This window comes from Carassius auratus, chromosome 17 (assembly GCF_003368295.1).
Source record: "Carassius auratus strain Wakin chromosome 17, ASM336829v1, whole genome shotgun sequence".
Lineage (NCBI taxonomy): Eukaryota > Metazoa > Chordata > Actinopteri > Cypriniformes > Cyprinidae > Carassius > Carassius auratus.
Window position 1 is genome coordinate 2,725,577 of NC_039259.1, and position 18,019 is coordinate 2,743,595.

An 18,019-nucleotide genomic window follows, 5' to 3' on the forward strand; every position below is an offset into this window, starting at 1 on the left:
GGGTAAACTTCCAGTGACAGGAAATCTCATTACACACACACACACACACACACACACACACGTCCAATCACTTGATGCGGTGCTCCGGGGGTTACAGTGGTGGTAACTTAATTAGTGCTGATAAGATGTGGAAATAATGAGGTTTGGACTGTCCGAGCGATGGCTTGAGGAGGTTACAGGGTCATGAGAGATGACTTATCTGTTAAAGCTCGTACATCATTAGTTATGATCAGTGTGTTTGTGTCTTCATTCAAGAGCCATGTGACTGACTACAGCTGCATGATTATTAGAAATTAAATCGAAATCGTGATTTGGCTTAATTTGATCAAATCTGCTATTTTATTAAAACTATTATAAATGTTATTACATTATTTTTTATTTTTTTAAATATATATATATATATATATATACATGCGGACTGTGTTCAATTACATGCTAGAGTCTTTATTATTATATGTTAATGCTCTTTTTTATTATAAAGTGAAATAAAGCAATAGCAATATCTCTTATTTTGTTACTTTTTTTGTAATAACAATTATCATGCTAATAATAATCTTTTTTTAATACTCATTTGATCTATCTATCTATCTATCAACACAAATTTCAGCTTGTGGAGCCCTACAGACAAGCACATCAAACCTGGAGCTTTTTTAAATGGCATTTTAAATCACATTTGCATTTTTTAATAAGAAAATCTAGTAATCACTACATCATGCAGCTTTTCCATGAAATGAAAGTGGCTGGGGATCAGTGGCTATCGAGCTCCAAAAAGCTTGTACACTGTATTCAAAGCTTTCTGAAACCATCTGAGTGCCTTGTGATGGGCGGACCAACATGTAAGTCTTTATTGACTGTAAATCCTGCTTTGAGATGTTTTCCAGTTGGGGTCTTCATTCACTTTCACTGCACAGAAAAGAGCAGCTTAGACTCTCTGGGTTAAGAGTCATATGGTTTTGAAAATCAAGTAGATTAAAAATTACTTGTAGGTGAATTCCTGTTTTATTACTCTCTGTGAAAGCTGGGATTCCCAGACGAGCGGGAGTTCATTCACAGAGCACGCAGACGTCTGTCTACTCAGATCCTTCGGTTTAGTATTGAGAAACTCACGCCTTTCGAGAGGGCTGTGTGTGTGTGTGTGTGTGCTTACATGTTGAGGTTATGACGGATGATAAGATACCAGTTCTCTCTGCATCCAGAACAACGTCTTTATAAAGAATAAAGCTTTCAAAACAATCACCCAAAAGTCTGTGCACTGACATCCTGTTTTTGGCTGTGCTGGCAAGTTATTTCAGCCTATGTGATTATTCAGACAATCTGACATTTTGACATTTGCAAATGTGATGCTCATTAAATGCTTAATTAAATGGCTTGGGATGTTAATGTTATCAAAACTATAAAAACTGTCTCCTGCTGCTGCATGGTTTGTGGGAAGGTTATGTAGTAATGCAATCAGAGGTGATTCAGAGCAGCGTTTCGGTGGAAATCAGAGGAGGAAAGCCTATATAGAAAAACTGTATTAAATCTAAAAACTACAAAATTATTTGGAGTCAAAAGAAGTTGCGCTCAGTTTGGGACCAGTAAGGTTTTTTAGGTTTTTAAGGAAGTCTTTTATTCTCATCAAGGCTGAGTTTACTTGATCAAATACACAGAACAAAAAACAGTAATATTTTGAAATATGATTACAAATTAAAATAATGGTTTTCTATTTTAATATGTTTTAAATTGTTATTCCTGTGATCAAAGCTGAAATTTCAGCATCATAACTCCAGTCTTAATTCTCACATGATCCTGATTTATTATCAATGATCTATAACATCTTAATATTTTTTTAAACACAAAGCTTTTGTTGATGCATGACAGCATGGAAAAGACCAGCAGAAGAGGAAGAGAAGAGAAGAGAAGAGCAGGAGGAGACAAGCACACTTCAGATGGATCACCCAGACTGAGGAACAGCACTGGAGATGTGAGCGATGAAGTTACACCTACCGTCTTCAATCTCTTGACAGCATCTTCACAGATGTGCATGCCACGAGACTCCTCGACCTCCACGTGCCCCAGATACTACAGACACACACACACACACAGAGAAACAGCAGTTAAGCTCTGAAAGCGTGACTCAGGGTTTCCTGTTGTGACAGGAAGAGGTCACGCAGTCCCATCTATTCCTGCTGGATCTAGTGGAGCGGTGGCCGCTGACACTCGATGTGTGGAAACAGCCCTGTACCCACAGCAGAGCGCTCCGAGAGAAAACATCATGTGTCTCACAAAAACACTCCTGGGACTGAGGTCAGACCGAGAGGCGGGAAGCTACTGTACTGACAGGAAGTCCTACCCCGTGTCCTAGTAAAAGAAGCTACTACTGTCAGTTTGTGACATCAGCAGTCACATCTGAGAGCAGCTGGATTAGATTTAGCAGCTTATGTGTCTATATAGATTATAACCATAACTAATAAAAAAAAAAAAAAAACATCTTGTTGCAACATTTTACACAAGTCAAGATTGAATATATTTGGTCAAAATCCCATGTTATAAAAGATGACGTGCTATTTAAGATAACACTGGCTGATTAGACGCCAATGCTGACATAAAATGCTACATGTTTGCCTGCTCTCTCTTCACCGTTCCCGCATCTCAGACCTCAAATACATGAAACATTTGACATCCATTTTGAATTAAAGAGTAGAGAAAATACTGCACTGTAAAAAAAAGAAGTGTAATTTTAACTTTAAAATTCTGTAAAAACACTACAGAAAAAAAGTTTCTGTACTATATACAGGTTAAAATTTTAAAATACATATTTAATAACCAGTTTTTATAAGTAAAAAAGAACAAATCAATGTATAATTTACAGTATAAAACTGTAAAATGATATTCCCAGAATTCCCTGCGTGACACATTTTTAAGTATTTTGTTTAAATAATCATGTTTTTTTATTATTTTAGTTATCAGTTATGTTGATTTGGGCTTTAATGTTACATATTCAGTTGTTTAATTAAAGTTCATTGCATTATTTAAGTATCATGTGTGTTGTCTAATAAGTTAATATATACTTCTGCTTGTGGCGAAGCTACTTGTGATGAGCTTTGATTCTTCATCAAAGCTCAGGGGAAGGGGAAGTCGTGGCCTAGTGGTTAGAGACTATGACTCCTAACCCTAAGGTTGTGGGTTTGAGTCTCGGGCCGGCAATACCACGGCTGAGGTGCACTGAACCCCCAACTGCTCCCCGGGCGCTGCAGCATAAATGATGCCCACTGCTCTGTGTGTGTGTGTGTGTGTGTGTGTGTGTGTGTGTGTGTGCACTTCGGATGGGTTAAAAGCAGAGCACGCACTCTGAGTATGGGTCGCCATACTTGGCTGTATGTCACTTTCACCTTCATGTGGCTTTCTCTTTCACCGCCTGCATTATTATGGTGGTTGTCAGTATGCTAAAGGTACAAACCAGTTTAATGGCAGTGTGCTTTGTTGGATTCACTGGTTTACATTTAATTCTCTTGTTTTGGCAGTAAATGTGTTTACAGGGTTTCTGTATTTTTTACAAAATAATTCTGGCAACCACAGCTGCCAAAATTATTTTGTAAAAACTACATAATTTTTTTTTTACAGTGTGTGCAAAACTTATTGAAACAACCTTATTTTTATTCCCCCTTGTAAGACCACAAGGGTTGACTGAATTCTCCTCATAAACTGCAGTGCAGATGCACGTGTCATGCAGTATATATTCATCATACAGCTTCACAGGCTATAATGGAAATGTGTTTTAAAATGCATAACTGAAGTCAATTATGATGTTCCTCGGGAATGTAAATATTTATTTTCTTTATGCGCTTTTCGGATTACTAAGGAAATGTAGGTATTATAATTAGTAACTTGCCATGTTTCTATTAAATTATGTTAAATACAAATTCAGTCATATTAAAAACAAGGTTGGGGGATCCTCAAAAGCCTGGTGATCATACTTAAGACTCACATTTGATTATGTTTTTATTGATGATCAAACACAGTGAAACTCATAGAGAGGTCTTAGAAATGTGTGTATCCAACATGACACAGAAGGATATATAGGGTTAAATATCAGCGACTTTAGATCTAGTTATGTTAGAAATGCTTCGTTTACATGGACTACTGTAATCTGACTATATAAAACAGAGCTAAAGCATTAGATTAGCAAAAAATGACAATTCTGCCATGTAGTTTGAAACCTCCAAGACTTTTTTCTGTGGAACATACAAGGAGATATTTTTACAATCAAAAAAGTAAATATCAATCAAAATTAATAAATGAAAGTCCAGTCATCTACATATAACATCAAAGTTACCATCTACATATATGAGTGCATTATCACATTACATTGCTCTACACGAAGAAGAAACTCACACTGTCACTTTACAAATGTGACTATTAGAAGATCAGAAATGATTTAGATTTATCCAGTGACATTTATTTTGAGAGCTGCTAAATGAGGCTTTAAGGTCAGGTCTCCATCTGACATGGCTCCTAACCTGGCTCTGAACCAGTTATTAAGCATGAATGAGAAAAGCGTCCGTCTATATCCACCAGAGCAGCGGTGTCCAGAGCCTGTGATTCAGCTGGAAATGGGCACAGAGCTATTCATAGAGCTGCTCTTCTTACAGGAGTGTGTCCTCAACACCACACAACCTCTGTGTCAACTGCTCATCACACACCCCAGGAATACAGGCCTCGTGTTAAAACAAAACCAGGTATCAAAAACGCATCTGCAAAGGGACATGTTGACACTTCATGCAGTCTTTTAATGCTAGAACTGTATATTCAACAAAATAAATAACTATAAACTTTCATTTTCTGAAATGCTAACACTTTACTTGAAGCCTTTATGTATAATGCATTATAATTATTCATAACCTACATTGTAACGCATTATATCTTTTCATAAAAAACTGTAATTAAAGTCAAAAAGCATACTATTTACAGCTTCCTCGTTACATCTGAAAGTGGATGTTTGTCGTGTTTCAATTAGGGCTGGGCAAGTTAAAACGTTATTATAGCTTTGATGCATTAATTAATTAATGATGACAATAATTTTATCATGCATTAATGCAGTTTTATTATTATTATGCACACAATGAGTCACAACAATGGGATTAATCGCAGAAAACCATGCGATTAATAAAAATTTATTGTTGCCCAGCACTAGTTTCAAAGCATTACACTTTCTGATGGAATCTCTGTTTACAATTATTCAAAAGATCATACAATGATAATAATAATAATATATTATAGTTATTATACAAGGTGCTTTACAAAGCAGTATTACTGCATTAAAATGACTTTTCTAATGCATGTAAAAAGAGTAAAGTGATACCTAAAGATCAAAGACCAAAACAATCCATCTCAATGACGTCGTATTCCTAAAAAAGCACAAACCATACAAAACACTGACTCACTGTACACACACACACACACACACACACACACACTGAGCTGTATGGAGTTTATTTATGATCAGCAGGAGGAGAAATAAGAGCTCAGATGATGTGAGTGAATCTAGGACACAACACCAAACAGACACACAAACACACACACACACACACACACACACACACATTAAGACACAAACCCAACCAATTCGCTTTGACCTGGCACTATGATACCATACAGCAGACTAAAAGCAGAGAGGCGAATAAGCAGCTCTGCAGGAGGAGAGGAGCGCTGATGGTCAGAATGAAGAAGATTTGCTCTCTCTGTGGGATTGTGGGTAAATGTGGTCAATCAGAGACACATCAAAAGCAGGTTAAGGACGGTGCGGGCTGAGCACAACAAACTCTCCCAACGAAGAGCAGTATACATTTCTTACTTGCTTGCTTTTTTGCATCTCATTGCTTCTTCTAGAAAATCAAAAATAACTGAAAACTAAACTTGCTTATCAACCAGTCTGACCCATTTGTAGTTAAATAATCTTTGAGACACGACTTAAAATTCAACTCCCCTGCTTAATTTAATTGCACAAATAAAATTAACACTGCATGTCTATATATATATATATTTTTGTTATTGTTTTTTAACATAGAGAACCACGTGTGTGAGGAGCTAATTCTTAGAAATTGTCTCAAGCCCCTTTCACACTGCACGTCAGACCCGCAATATTTCCGGAACATTGTCGGGTCGCCTTCTGTGTGAAAGCAACCAAGTCCCGGGATTGATTACCGAATCGAACCCTGGTCGGGGACCTAGTAACATTGCCGGGTTCGACCCAGGACGAGCGCTGTGTGAACAAAAGCCAGATCTAATGCCGTGTCGAAGTGATGACCGGCTGTTTTGAAGGAAGATCAACATTCGCGACGATAACACATGTGCAAACTGTAATGAAGCAGAGATCAGTTAGTTCCTCACTTTCCGCGCTGACGCCGAGATCGTTTCTTGCTTCAGTGAAAGTATAACGTGCCTAACGTTTTCGACTCATACATTACACGTCACGCGCTGATGTCACGTGTCGTTACGGGATCTTCAAGGGCTGTGTGTGAAAGCACGCACATATACCGGGTCATCACTAGCAGTGTGAAAGTGCCAAATCTAGCGACCAGGGACCAATTGCAGGAACAATTTACCCCTGTATTTGCCGCAATGGCAGTGTGAAAGAGGCTAAATACTTTCAGGTAATAATCATATTTAAAGCAAAGTTTCTTCAAACACAGGACCTGCAAAGACCACAGGCTGTGCTCTTATTATATTTGTTGAGCTATTCTTATCACAATATCTGGTTTCCATATCAAAAATGTTCCACAATGGGTCACACACGGTGAGCTTGTGGCATGCTGTGATCTGTGTCAGAGTCCCTCAGAGCTCTAGTGATGAACAGCATGAGAATGATTGACAGCTGCAGGGGCTTCAGCACAGGTGTGCATGTGTCCATTACCTTGACGGCGAAGCTGCATTTGCCCCCGCGCACGGCCTCCTCATCGGTCTGCCACTGGTGCGGCCGGCTGGACTCTGGCACGTAAACGTCTTTCTTTCTCCGGAAACTCTGCCGTAGTTTATTCATGGCTCAGCCTCCTCCTGCAGACAGACAGACAGAAACACACAGACATCTGATTATCTGCTCTACTGATGACTCCAAAACTACTGCTCAAACAAAACCATAAATAGAGATCATAACACAGACATATGAATCAAAACTTCAGAAGTCAATCCCAGCACCAGTACAGCGCTCACAGATTACTAGAAACTGATCAACTGATCTGCATTTTTTTGATGGCTAATGCTGATATTAGAGAGAAAGGTGGGTGATGGCTGATATAAAACTGACTGCTGCATTTACATTATCTTTTATAATATTCATTAAATGGGAAATAGATAATTTTAAAAATAATTAATATCATAAAAAAACAGAAACATAAACAGATTATACTTATTAGGGATAATTCAACCAAAAAAGAAAATTTTACTCAGACTTATGTTGTCCCAAACATTTTTGAATATCAGCTGTTTTCTTCCCAACATACACAACACTCTTTAAACTATATTTGTGTGTGTGCGTGTGTGTGTTTTTGTGTGTGTGTGTATTCGGCAGCTGAAAGATATTCACAAAGGTTTTGAACAACATGAGGTTAAGTAAATGACAAAGTTTTTTAACTTTGGGTGAACAAACCCTTCAAGGAACTTTTTTCATGAATAAAAACCTGAATAAAAATAAAGTAATTTCTGTAAATCACACAGACAGGACATGCGTTTGTATGCAAGCTTCAAATGTGGAGGATGTAAAGGCTGGATTGGAGTCTTGGCTTCCTCGGTGATGTCAAAATTAAACTACACCGTGTAAATGTAGCTGTTCTTCTGAGACCACTAGATCTGAGCGGCGTTCACCCCTATATGTGCCAGCACACACACACACACAAGCCACATTTCCACTGTCGGGCCAGTGCGAGCCAGGGCTTAAAGCGGGCCGGGGCTGGGCTAATCGCATCGGGCCAGTAGCACCGAGGCCAGAATAGCGCAGGGTTTCCACAGTGGAGCCTGAAGCACCGCTGCGCGTCACTAAAACACGGCCTTTACACGCCTCTCAGAACAACGTCATGCAACCTCATTATTTCACCAACAAAGAGAAGTTATCAGAAACAGGGCCTGAATTTCGTTTTTTAAACTGGGGGGGAATTCCCCCCTTACTTGGGTCACATGGGGGGGATCTAAAGATTATGGGGGGGAGAATAACTTTTGATGCATCGGTCTAATTTAATCATGTTCATTTATTAATATCTACAGATTTGTATGCATGAATTGTGCATTTCCAGTTCTCAAATCAGTAAAAAAAAAAAAAAAAAAACCTTTATACAAAATACATCATGCTCTTCAAATTGACATTAAGACCTCTGTTTAAACTAGGCCTATGCTATATATTAATGTCTATTTCAGTTCATGTGTTTCAGTTCAGTTCAATTCTTTGCTTTTTTTTTTTTTACTTTTGATATTGATATCGTAAATTGATATTAAGAACTCAGTTTAAACTATAAGTATTTATGTCTTTCATACATTTCAGTTCTATTTCAGTCATTTTTTTTCCATTTCTTTTTTCATGTGACTTATTCTAAGTTTCTCAACTGTCTCCTCATCTTCATTTCTTTCCATTTGATGATGGCTCTGTTGAAGTCAAACTGCTCAAGGGAAGGTCCAAGCTCTGAAATGATCATTAGATTTGTGAGACTTGTATTATTCAGTGAATTTCTGAATTTAGTTTTGATCCTGTTTTGTGTGCTGAATCCACGTTCACACGACACACTCGCTACTGGTATGACCATGGCTGTCTGAATGAGTTTCTCCATTTCAGTGAAAACTTTTTTTCTTTGGATCGTGATCTGCATCATCCGAACTTGTCTTTCGCTTCAGCCAACGGTCCATATTTAAACTACTACGCTAACCAAACAATTCATTGTCTGTGGCCGTGTTTGTGCGCGCGGGAAATATGCTGCGCATAATGAATAGAAAACAAGGGGAAACGCGCAGTCACATGCTCAAACAAGTGGAAAGCTCGGGCGCGCGCGCCGCAGTCTCATTTCCACAAGCGCTTGCACTCTCGTGGCGTCTGTCGTTGCCATGCAACCAACTGCGCTCTCCATGATGACAAGAAGGATCAGCAAAATATTAATTGATTTCTAGCCCTTGCGTTAACTTTATTACTAGATATATTTATATATATATTTATGGAGATGAAAAATAATAAAGGCGCCCTGTACAGCTATGATCAGCTGTTCGGCCGAGCATTCAATGTTATGACGCTGTAAGCTGATCAGTTGGTTTGTTGCTGTCGCGCTCTATCACTCGCACACCATAAAGAGCAAAATGTTTTTTAATGTTTCAGTTTCGTTGTTACAACGACAATTTGGAAGCGGATAATTTCTTCACAAACAGCTCATTTTGACTCAATGTTAGAATGCTGCACCTACACTTGATAGTGTGAATAAGATCAGCGCAACGCAGACCGCTGCATTGACAGCGTGAAACATGATCTGTCAACAGCAGCCAGGGCTCCGCCGTTTACTGTCTATGAGCTCAGCGCTGAGACAGAAAATGCCGGTCCAGCGCTGATTGAGGAATTAAATTCGAAAATAAAAGACAATTTGACTAGACAATTTGACATATTGTTTCTCGCATCTGTGAATTTATTTTTTAATCATTTGCTCTGAGATGAAGCAAATATATTTGTGCGGGAATTTCTCGCACTATAAAAGCTAACCTTGCGGGAATGGTTTAAATTATGCGCAATCCCCGCATTCCCGCACCGAAATTCAAGCCCTGAGAAAACTAAGAAATAAGTCACTGGAACATGTGCGATCACAAAACGAACATGATAAAAGCGGCTGTTTGTTTGCATGCTTTGTTATATATTCACATTCAAAAGCATCGATGTTTTAATTATAGAATACGTTATACATTGATCATATTGGTTTAATTTATCAAGACTCAAAATTAAATCACACAGAAATAAATGTATTTCTATTTTATTTTTTATTTTTTTAACGCTCATGAAAATAGCCTGCTTATTCAGTCGAGTCTGTTTCTGCTTATTTGCCGTCACATTTAGAATGAATGATAATATCTCTATTTTTATTAAAGCTCTCGAACATAAACCATTATTATATTTTTATGATAGGCTACGTGGAGCTAAACTCTCGAGACGAGACTTATGACAGATAATATAAGTTACTAAAAAATTACACAATTGTGATAGAGAATAAGAAGCTGACGTCTGATTTATCCAAGCGGTCATTTTTACCATGTTTACTATGGTAACGTTAATGTTTAGCGTGCATAGTCTTTTACATCGCTTATAAATATTTCTGCATTATTTAGTGATTATAATCCACATCGGATCAAGTTATTTCAAACACTTGCTGCTGACTAAGAGTGAGTTTTGAGCTCAACTTATTTAAAAAGTCTTTAATGCCGGTGTTAAAGCTGTTATCTTTCTGAAATGATCCGCGCTGACGCTCTCTAGACACGGAGAAACCCCGTCTTTCTTCATAACTCCTCCTCTAGCCCCAGCTGGCCCGCTTTGACTAAAGGTTTTCGTTGGGCCAAAAAAACCCTGGCCGTTGGCCCCGAGGAAGCCCCGGTGAGGCACGATCAAGCCCCGGAAGTGACTGTGGAAACGCGACTGGCCCTGGCACGCACTAGCACGCCTGCTTTAGGCTCGACAGTGGAAACACGGCTACACACAGACACACACACACACACACACACACACACGTGTGGAGTCACGCAGCGCTGAGTCACATCAGAGCCACTGCAGTCAGTCAGTCACCTGCAGAGCCAGACAGCAGACAGACACACACACACACACACACACACACACAGCACAAGTTTCAGAGAGAGCAGCACAGAAACAGGCTGAAGATTCATTGTCTTTTACACTCCACAGAAGCTCAGATTTCAACAGCATAACGTGACACTCATTTGAATGAGCCAGGAGAGACGCAGAACCACACAAACACACACACGCACACACACACACACACACACACACACACACACACACACACACACACACAGTGAGAAACAGCTTGTCTTGAAAGGAGGAAAACACAAAAGCACATCAGCATGAGAAGCCAGTGCCGAGCACAGCTTGTGTGTGATGTGTGACAGAAACAAAAACCACACACACACACACACACAGGTTTGCAACTGTAACCAAATATAATTACCCACATTTTAGAATTATTTTATTCAGCAAGGCTGCATAAATTTATCAAAATGTAAATTAAATATATTTCAAATAAACTCTGCGAACTCCTACTACTATTAAAAAAAACGTGAAAAAAACGAATTATGTTTTCAACAACTGTTTTCAACACCAAAAATATTAATAAATGTTTCTTGAGCAGTAAATCATCATATTATTCTGATTTCTGAAGATCATGTGACACTGAAGACTGGAGGAATGATGCTGAAAATACAGCGGAGCATCACAGAAATACATTACAGTTTAAAATGATACAATAGAAAAACTGTATTTTAAATTATAATAATATTTCACTATTTTTACTGTATTTTTAACTAAATAAACAGTCTTGCTGAGCAGAAGAGAAGTCTTTCAAAAGGCTTTCGAATGGTTTTGTAGGCAATATAAACCTGGACGCTCCGCGAGCAGCAGCTCCTCGAGTCACAGATCTTCTTTCACAGTCTGAACATGCAGAGGAAAAAATGTTAAGAAGCAGAAAAGCTTAGCGTGCATGTGTGTGTGGGACATCAAACGGCCGGACCGGGGCCAATGAGTTCATCTACTGTCAGAGGACAGAGACTGAGAGAAAGACAGGAGGAAGAGGAGAGAGCTCAAGTTCAGCAGCTGTGCTCCGCTCGTCTGGATTTAGGTCAGAGTGACTGCAGGCCGCGGGCGAGACGCTGAAATACACCACTCCACACGACTCCTCACGGAAATCTTCTCTCTGTTCACGCTGACAGTGACCGACCGTATCTCTGGAGGTCACAGGGTCGCTGGACTGCTGGTCGTATAGTAGATACTGGCATTTTCTGATGACCGGGTATGAGTCAGACGAGACCGATACAAATCTGATATTGTGTGTATTAGGGGTGTCCATGGTTAACCGGTTAACCGATTAACCGTTAAAAATTGCGTAACCGAGTGAAACATTTTGCTCGGTTAAGTGACGTCAATGGCGTGCATTGAATTTAGTTGTAATACATTTTTGCACCACCAGAGACCACCAGAGCGCTCCCAGACATTTGTAATTTTCACAAGACGAAGTCATTTTTCTAATATGAAGCGTGCAAAAAAAAAAAGTACAGCGTTGGAGCACTTTAAAATTGAGAGTGACGGGGCAAAATGCAAGTATTGCAATACAGTGCTTAGATATACTTCAAGTACAACCTCGTTGTTGTAATCTCAACAGCCAACACCCGGGCATCATTAGGCCGGTCAGGACACACTGGATGCGTGGTGATGGGCGAAAGCATCTCAGCTGCGTGGCGTGTCTGTTTTTAATTCGGCTCCCATGTTAACAGGTTAGAGCTTGTCGACTGCCTGCGTGAGACGCGCGGCTCAGGCGCGGCTCGACGCGTGCATGCTAGAAATAGAACCGACGCCTTGTTGGAAGCGTTTCCAGGCAAAATATAATAGGAAAATATGTTTATATGTCATTTTGTACACAAATTCATATTAATTCATGACATTTTGATATTTGAAAGTCTATAGGTTGACATAAATTCAGATATAAATGTAATTAAAAAAAATAATCATCGATTTTCAAATATTGTACCTGTCAAACATATCATAGTCATAGCCTTAGCGAGGCGGCCGCGGAGCCTGCTTGTTACCTTCGCCTAAACACGGAAAGTTACATAACCATTACTAGAGCCTGTTCCTTTATAACGTAGCCAAAGGTCGGTGTATATTTGCTTTATACATTTTAGGCTTATTCTCAAATACAGATTGTGTTAGTGGGCGGGATTATTAGGTAGTTTTAATAGGACAATTTGACCGGAGAGATTAAATTTTGTCGGACATTTCTTTTTTTTTGGCCAATGTCTGGAAATTACCTGACAACGGAAACCCTGGCGCACACTATGGTTAACCGATTATTAACCGCTAAGGGCCTCGGTTAACGGTTAATGAAAAACTTGAAAACGTGCAGCCCTAGTGTGTATACTGTTGTGTTATTGTTGAGCCCCAAGAAAGACACAAAAACAAAGCACCAAAACGTTTTTGTGCACTATATTTCAAGTGTCCTGAAGCTGTTCCATAGTTCAGTGTGAGCTTCAGATTAATACTGAAGTCATTAAACTCAGTTCATATAAACTCTTCTCTCCGCTGCAGATGTCTGTCATCCTCCATTCAGTGTTCAATCGGTGTCTCGTTCGGTTCCTACAGTCAGAACCATCAAACTCTCTTCAAGATCACACAGTCAGTAACTGAGGTTTGAGAAAGGGCTCAATAAACTAACACACTGATTTAATACACTATGTATCAATATCTCTTCCCTTTGTACTTGTGATGTCTGGTTCATGAACGAATCGTTTGATTTAACCGGTTCTTCTTAGTGAACCGATTGAACCACTTCACCGAATCAGACTGAATCATTTGAAACTGTTCGTGTCTCCGGTACGCATTAATCCACAAATTACTTAAGTTATTCACTTTTTTAACGTGGCTAACACTCCCTCTGAGTCTCAATAAACCAATATTCAGGAGTTATTCAGCTATACATTTAAAAGAAATGTCTTTTATATTTCTATATAAATGCATACACTTGTTTTTATATACACTTGTATTTTTGTCATATATTATGATTATATATTTTTTCATTTAAAATGAAGTTGTGTATATGTACTGTAGTAGATCATGTTTAACACACAAAAGAGCGATGATCAGGTCAGCACAGAGAAGTATAGAAATCCTACATTGATTTAAAAAAAAACTGCGCTGGTATCGGATTATATCGATATCGGCAGATAGCAAAGGGAGGGGCTACATTATCACCGAATTTCCTCATAGTCTCCTGTAGTGAATCGATGCCTCACACGATCATACTGCATGACTGAAGCTGCACATTATGACAGACTTCCTGTTCCTCTGCCACTGCAACCGTTGTCAGTTAATTGTCTTTTTACACATTTCATGTCTCACTGTGCAGTGTGTGGGACCGTCTGGTGTCAAGGGGGTGAAATAAAAGCCAGCGAAAGATAAAGTGAGCGTGAGAGCCGGTGGGAAACAGAAGAGTCATATGAGGAGGCTTAACTTCACAGCACAGCCTCTCACAACATTCACACATTTCACCTCTAATGCCTTTAAACTGATGGCTTTATTGATTTAAAAGATATATGTGGTATTCACAAGAAACAGAGTTTCTTTCATTCACACATCATTATCAACATGCTCTTACAACCCTGAATTTTTTTTTGCAAATGCATTTAGGAATTACATTTACACGACAGATCTGGAAATACAGCAGGGTAAAAGTAGTGAGTTGAGCTCTGAAACTCACTGTATTGTTCTCAACCTCTCATAAGTGTAAATATCATCATCTACATTTTCATGCTCTTTGATTCCATTATGTTTTATTAATTCATTTGCTCACCACAGGTTTGGTGATCAATTGGTTTAGAAAATTGTATAGAAAATAAAAACAGAATTCATTGATGATAATCAGAAATCACAGATTTTGTAAAAATAAAAAAATAAAATGGAGCTAAGAAAATATAAGTCAGATTTACCTATTACTTGGGCTGTCAAAATTGCTCAAAAATGACGTTCGAATATTCCCTCTAAAAAATACACGAATATTCAAACTATTCGAACATCTGGATGCGCATGTTGTGAATGACGTGCATTACGTCAATAACAGGCCAAAATAATACAAAGAGACATAACTACTTGCATAGATAGTCTATTTAAGTTTAAACATATATGACAACGTATTACCTACACAAAAACAAGGAAATCAACTAATGGCCAAGACTGCAGACCTCACGCTCTCTCACCCTCTCTGCGCATAACGGTTTAAATGAACAGACAAATTTTTGTGCAACCAATTTAAGGTCGCGACTGCTGTCCCAAATATAGCAGGCTTCATTCAGTAATTTAAAAAAATATTATTAATATTAATTGAAGTTTTACAGCATATAGAACTGACATTGAATGCTCAGAGCGAGCTGTAAACATGGAACTTTTCCTTGACATGAAACGATAAAAAATCAAACCTCGGATCCATTGCTTGACAGAACTCCCCGAAGCCTGCCCCATCCACGAAACTGATCGGTCTCATGTCCTCACAAATGAACAAAATTAATTTATCCATTATGGCCTCTTGTCATGTTGCAGACAAAGAGCTTGCGGCGGGCGATGCAAAGTAACGTTAAGTGTCAAGACGTGACTGTTTAGCTGGAGTTCCACACATTATGCCATGCTCATTTGGGTGCACATTTTTGAGATGTGACCTCATGTTAAATAGCTTGCATACAACTTTATTTTGCGGGTCAACAATTTTACCTCATTTTCTCTGCTGCGGTCGAGTTAGGCTCTGCACTTGCTGGCATCTTCCATGAAGACGCGTCAACTTTCAACAGTGATCACTGCTGTGCCAGACAGTGCGACTCCTGTGACCTGTGCCTGAACCCTCAGACGCGCTAGCGTGCTCACTCGCAAAGCAGACAACCACGCCTCTACTACCGCGGGCCTTTTTTTCTACCTTTTTTTTTTTTATTTGAATATTAATTTTCACCTTCGAAATTTGGTGTTTTTTTTTTTTAACTATTCGAATACATATTCGAATTTAGAATATTCGTTGACAGCCCTACCTATTACATAAGAAAATATTAAACAAAGTGTAATCAATTTAAATTGATGAAACAATTTTTTTTATTATTAAACCAATCCAACTTATTGTTCACATAGAAAAAGGTGTGGTGTGTCTTCCCATATTATGGTATAGATACATAAAGGTTTTCATGACTGACTGAATGAATGAGTGAGTAAACAGTGTGAAGAGTGAGTGAGTGAATGAAGGAGTGTTGTCTCTGTCTCCATTAGTGCACTAGAAGAGCATTAAACTGAGCTCTGGCCACTCACTGCCTCAGTCACGCGGCTCACAGAGCACACGAGAGAACCTAGTTAAATCATCTCTCCAGGAACGGAAAACACTCCTTAATTCCAGCAAAAGAAACCTGAAGAGGAAACCAAAAGTGCTTTAAGACAGACAGACACAGAGAAGCTCTCATTCCACACAACAACACATGGCTCTGCTCCATGTCAGACATTTCTAGATGAAAACCTTCAGTATCACCATTCATTTGCGCATCTTCTCAGGTAAGAACGGCTCTGTGAAGTAACAGCTGCTCTATGTGAAATCACACACCTGAGGGAATTTACCGCTGATTAGAGAACCGGCTTTACTGACGAGATAATAAAGAGAGAATAAAAGGTCCGCCTTCTTTCTTTTCGTGAACATTTGGGCGGTGTTATTCAAATCTTCCCACATAGTGAGGTAGAGATGTGGGGGCGTGTTTAAACGAGCCGTTTTAGGGGGGAGTGGACAAGTCTTAACTTTTGTAAAGAATATCTATAATATTTGGGGGGGGGGGCAATTATAGGGCCTTAAACAAATACACTATAAAATAAAGTGTTAACTAAAGTGCACAAGCTAAAACTTAAACTTTTCATTAGTATTGTTATTATTAAGTTGTTGTTTTCTTTAATAGAAAGTAATGAGATTCTTATTGCTGCATAATGCCTCTGAGTCAATGATCTTACACAACAGGACACAGTTAAACGGGAAGTGAAAAAGGGCTGGGAAGGAAGGGAACCCACTTTTGCATCTAGAAAGTTCATTTCTTACCCAGCCGTCTCAAACAGACTGTTTTAGAAACAGCCGATTACTGTCAAGCAAAGCAAATCTACTGAAACGCATGAAGTGCAGCAGAGAAGAGCAGCCAGAACAGAACGATAACCTTCACTAGAAATATCAGAGCCATTTGGGAGGCATAGAGTCTATGAAGCAAGTTAATATTATTTTTATAATATTCAATTTCAATTCTATTATCTTTTCCATTGCCTTTGGCCATAGTGACAGCAACTACAATAAATATTAAAGCAGCGGTAGGGAACTTTTGACGCTCTAGCGGTTAATAAACAGAACTGCTTGCGTCTTGCGGAAGAACATTGTAGCCGGATCTACTTCTCTCTGTTTATTGTCTATGAAGAATCACAAAGGTACTGGGTTACTCCGCCGCGGTACCCCCGAAGCAATCTAAAATAGTCTGAATATAAACACTTATTATAGGTGCACCCTAGTGATTCAGGACAAGCCAAAAACACGGTTTGGAAAATGGATTCATGGTGTACTCGCTTATTATATACATTTTTCTACATTTTAAACACAAACAAAGTTATGGACCACAGCTCTGATTGGTTATTTTTTACCGGGAGCGATGGAGTTTCTGCAAATGGCAATAGGACACTGGGAGGAGCCAGAGGAGATTGTGCTTTTTCACAGATTATCGGTCTCATATTCTACTGTCAGGACATAATGACAGGTTTAATAAATACGTAAAAAATATATTTACAAAAGTTCCCTACAGCAGCTTTAAGGTTAGGGATGTCAAATTTCGATTATTTCCATGATCGATCGTCGTTTAAATTAACGATCAATTAATCGATTAATCGTTAACCATAATACTGCAAAATGCGTCTATTGCAGGCACGCAGTCAGCGGTATGACAGGATGTGCAAAAGCCACACACACACACAAAACGCTTTCTCACTTGAATTAAAGAGGTTTTAGTCTGAATAAAATGCTAGTAGCAGGATTATAAAATGAATAGATGCGATTATGATCATTTGATAAAATGAAGAGAGCGCGCCATACTTTTGAGGTCATTTTACTTTGTTGACAGTTTCCAATCCCGCACGGAGAACGCTGAACGCGCCTCTTTAAATGGTTTTGTGGTGCTCGTTGTTGTATTTTAAAGCACAATTGCAATGTTTTCAACTGACATTATTGTATACAATTATCCGAAATGTGGAGCGCGTGTGACTGCG

At 38.8% G+C, this 18,019-nt stretch overlaps 1 protein-coding gene across 4 annotated transcripts in view; it reads right to left on the reverse strand.

Moving 5' to 3' along the window:
- Positions 1-18,019, reverse strand: part of LOC113116975 (protein numb homolog) — a 54,817-nt gene that overhangs the window by 15,059 nt on the left and 21,739 nt on the right. For all 4 annotated transcript variants that reach the window (XM_026285294.1, XM_026285295.1, XM_026285293.1 and 1 more), the window contains exons 2-3: positions 6,893-7,032; positions 1,987-2,061 (exon numbers count right to left, since the gene is read on the reverse strand). In XM_026285294.1, the coding sequence (XP_026141079.1) occupies positions 1,987-2,061; positions 6,893-7,018 (201 nt within the window). In that variant the 5' untranslated portion in view covers positions 7,019-7,032. The remainder of the gene's footprint in view (positions 1-1,986; positions 2,062-6,892; positions 7,033-18,019) is intronic.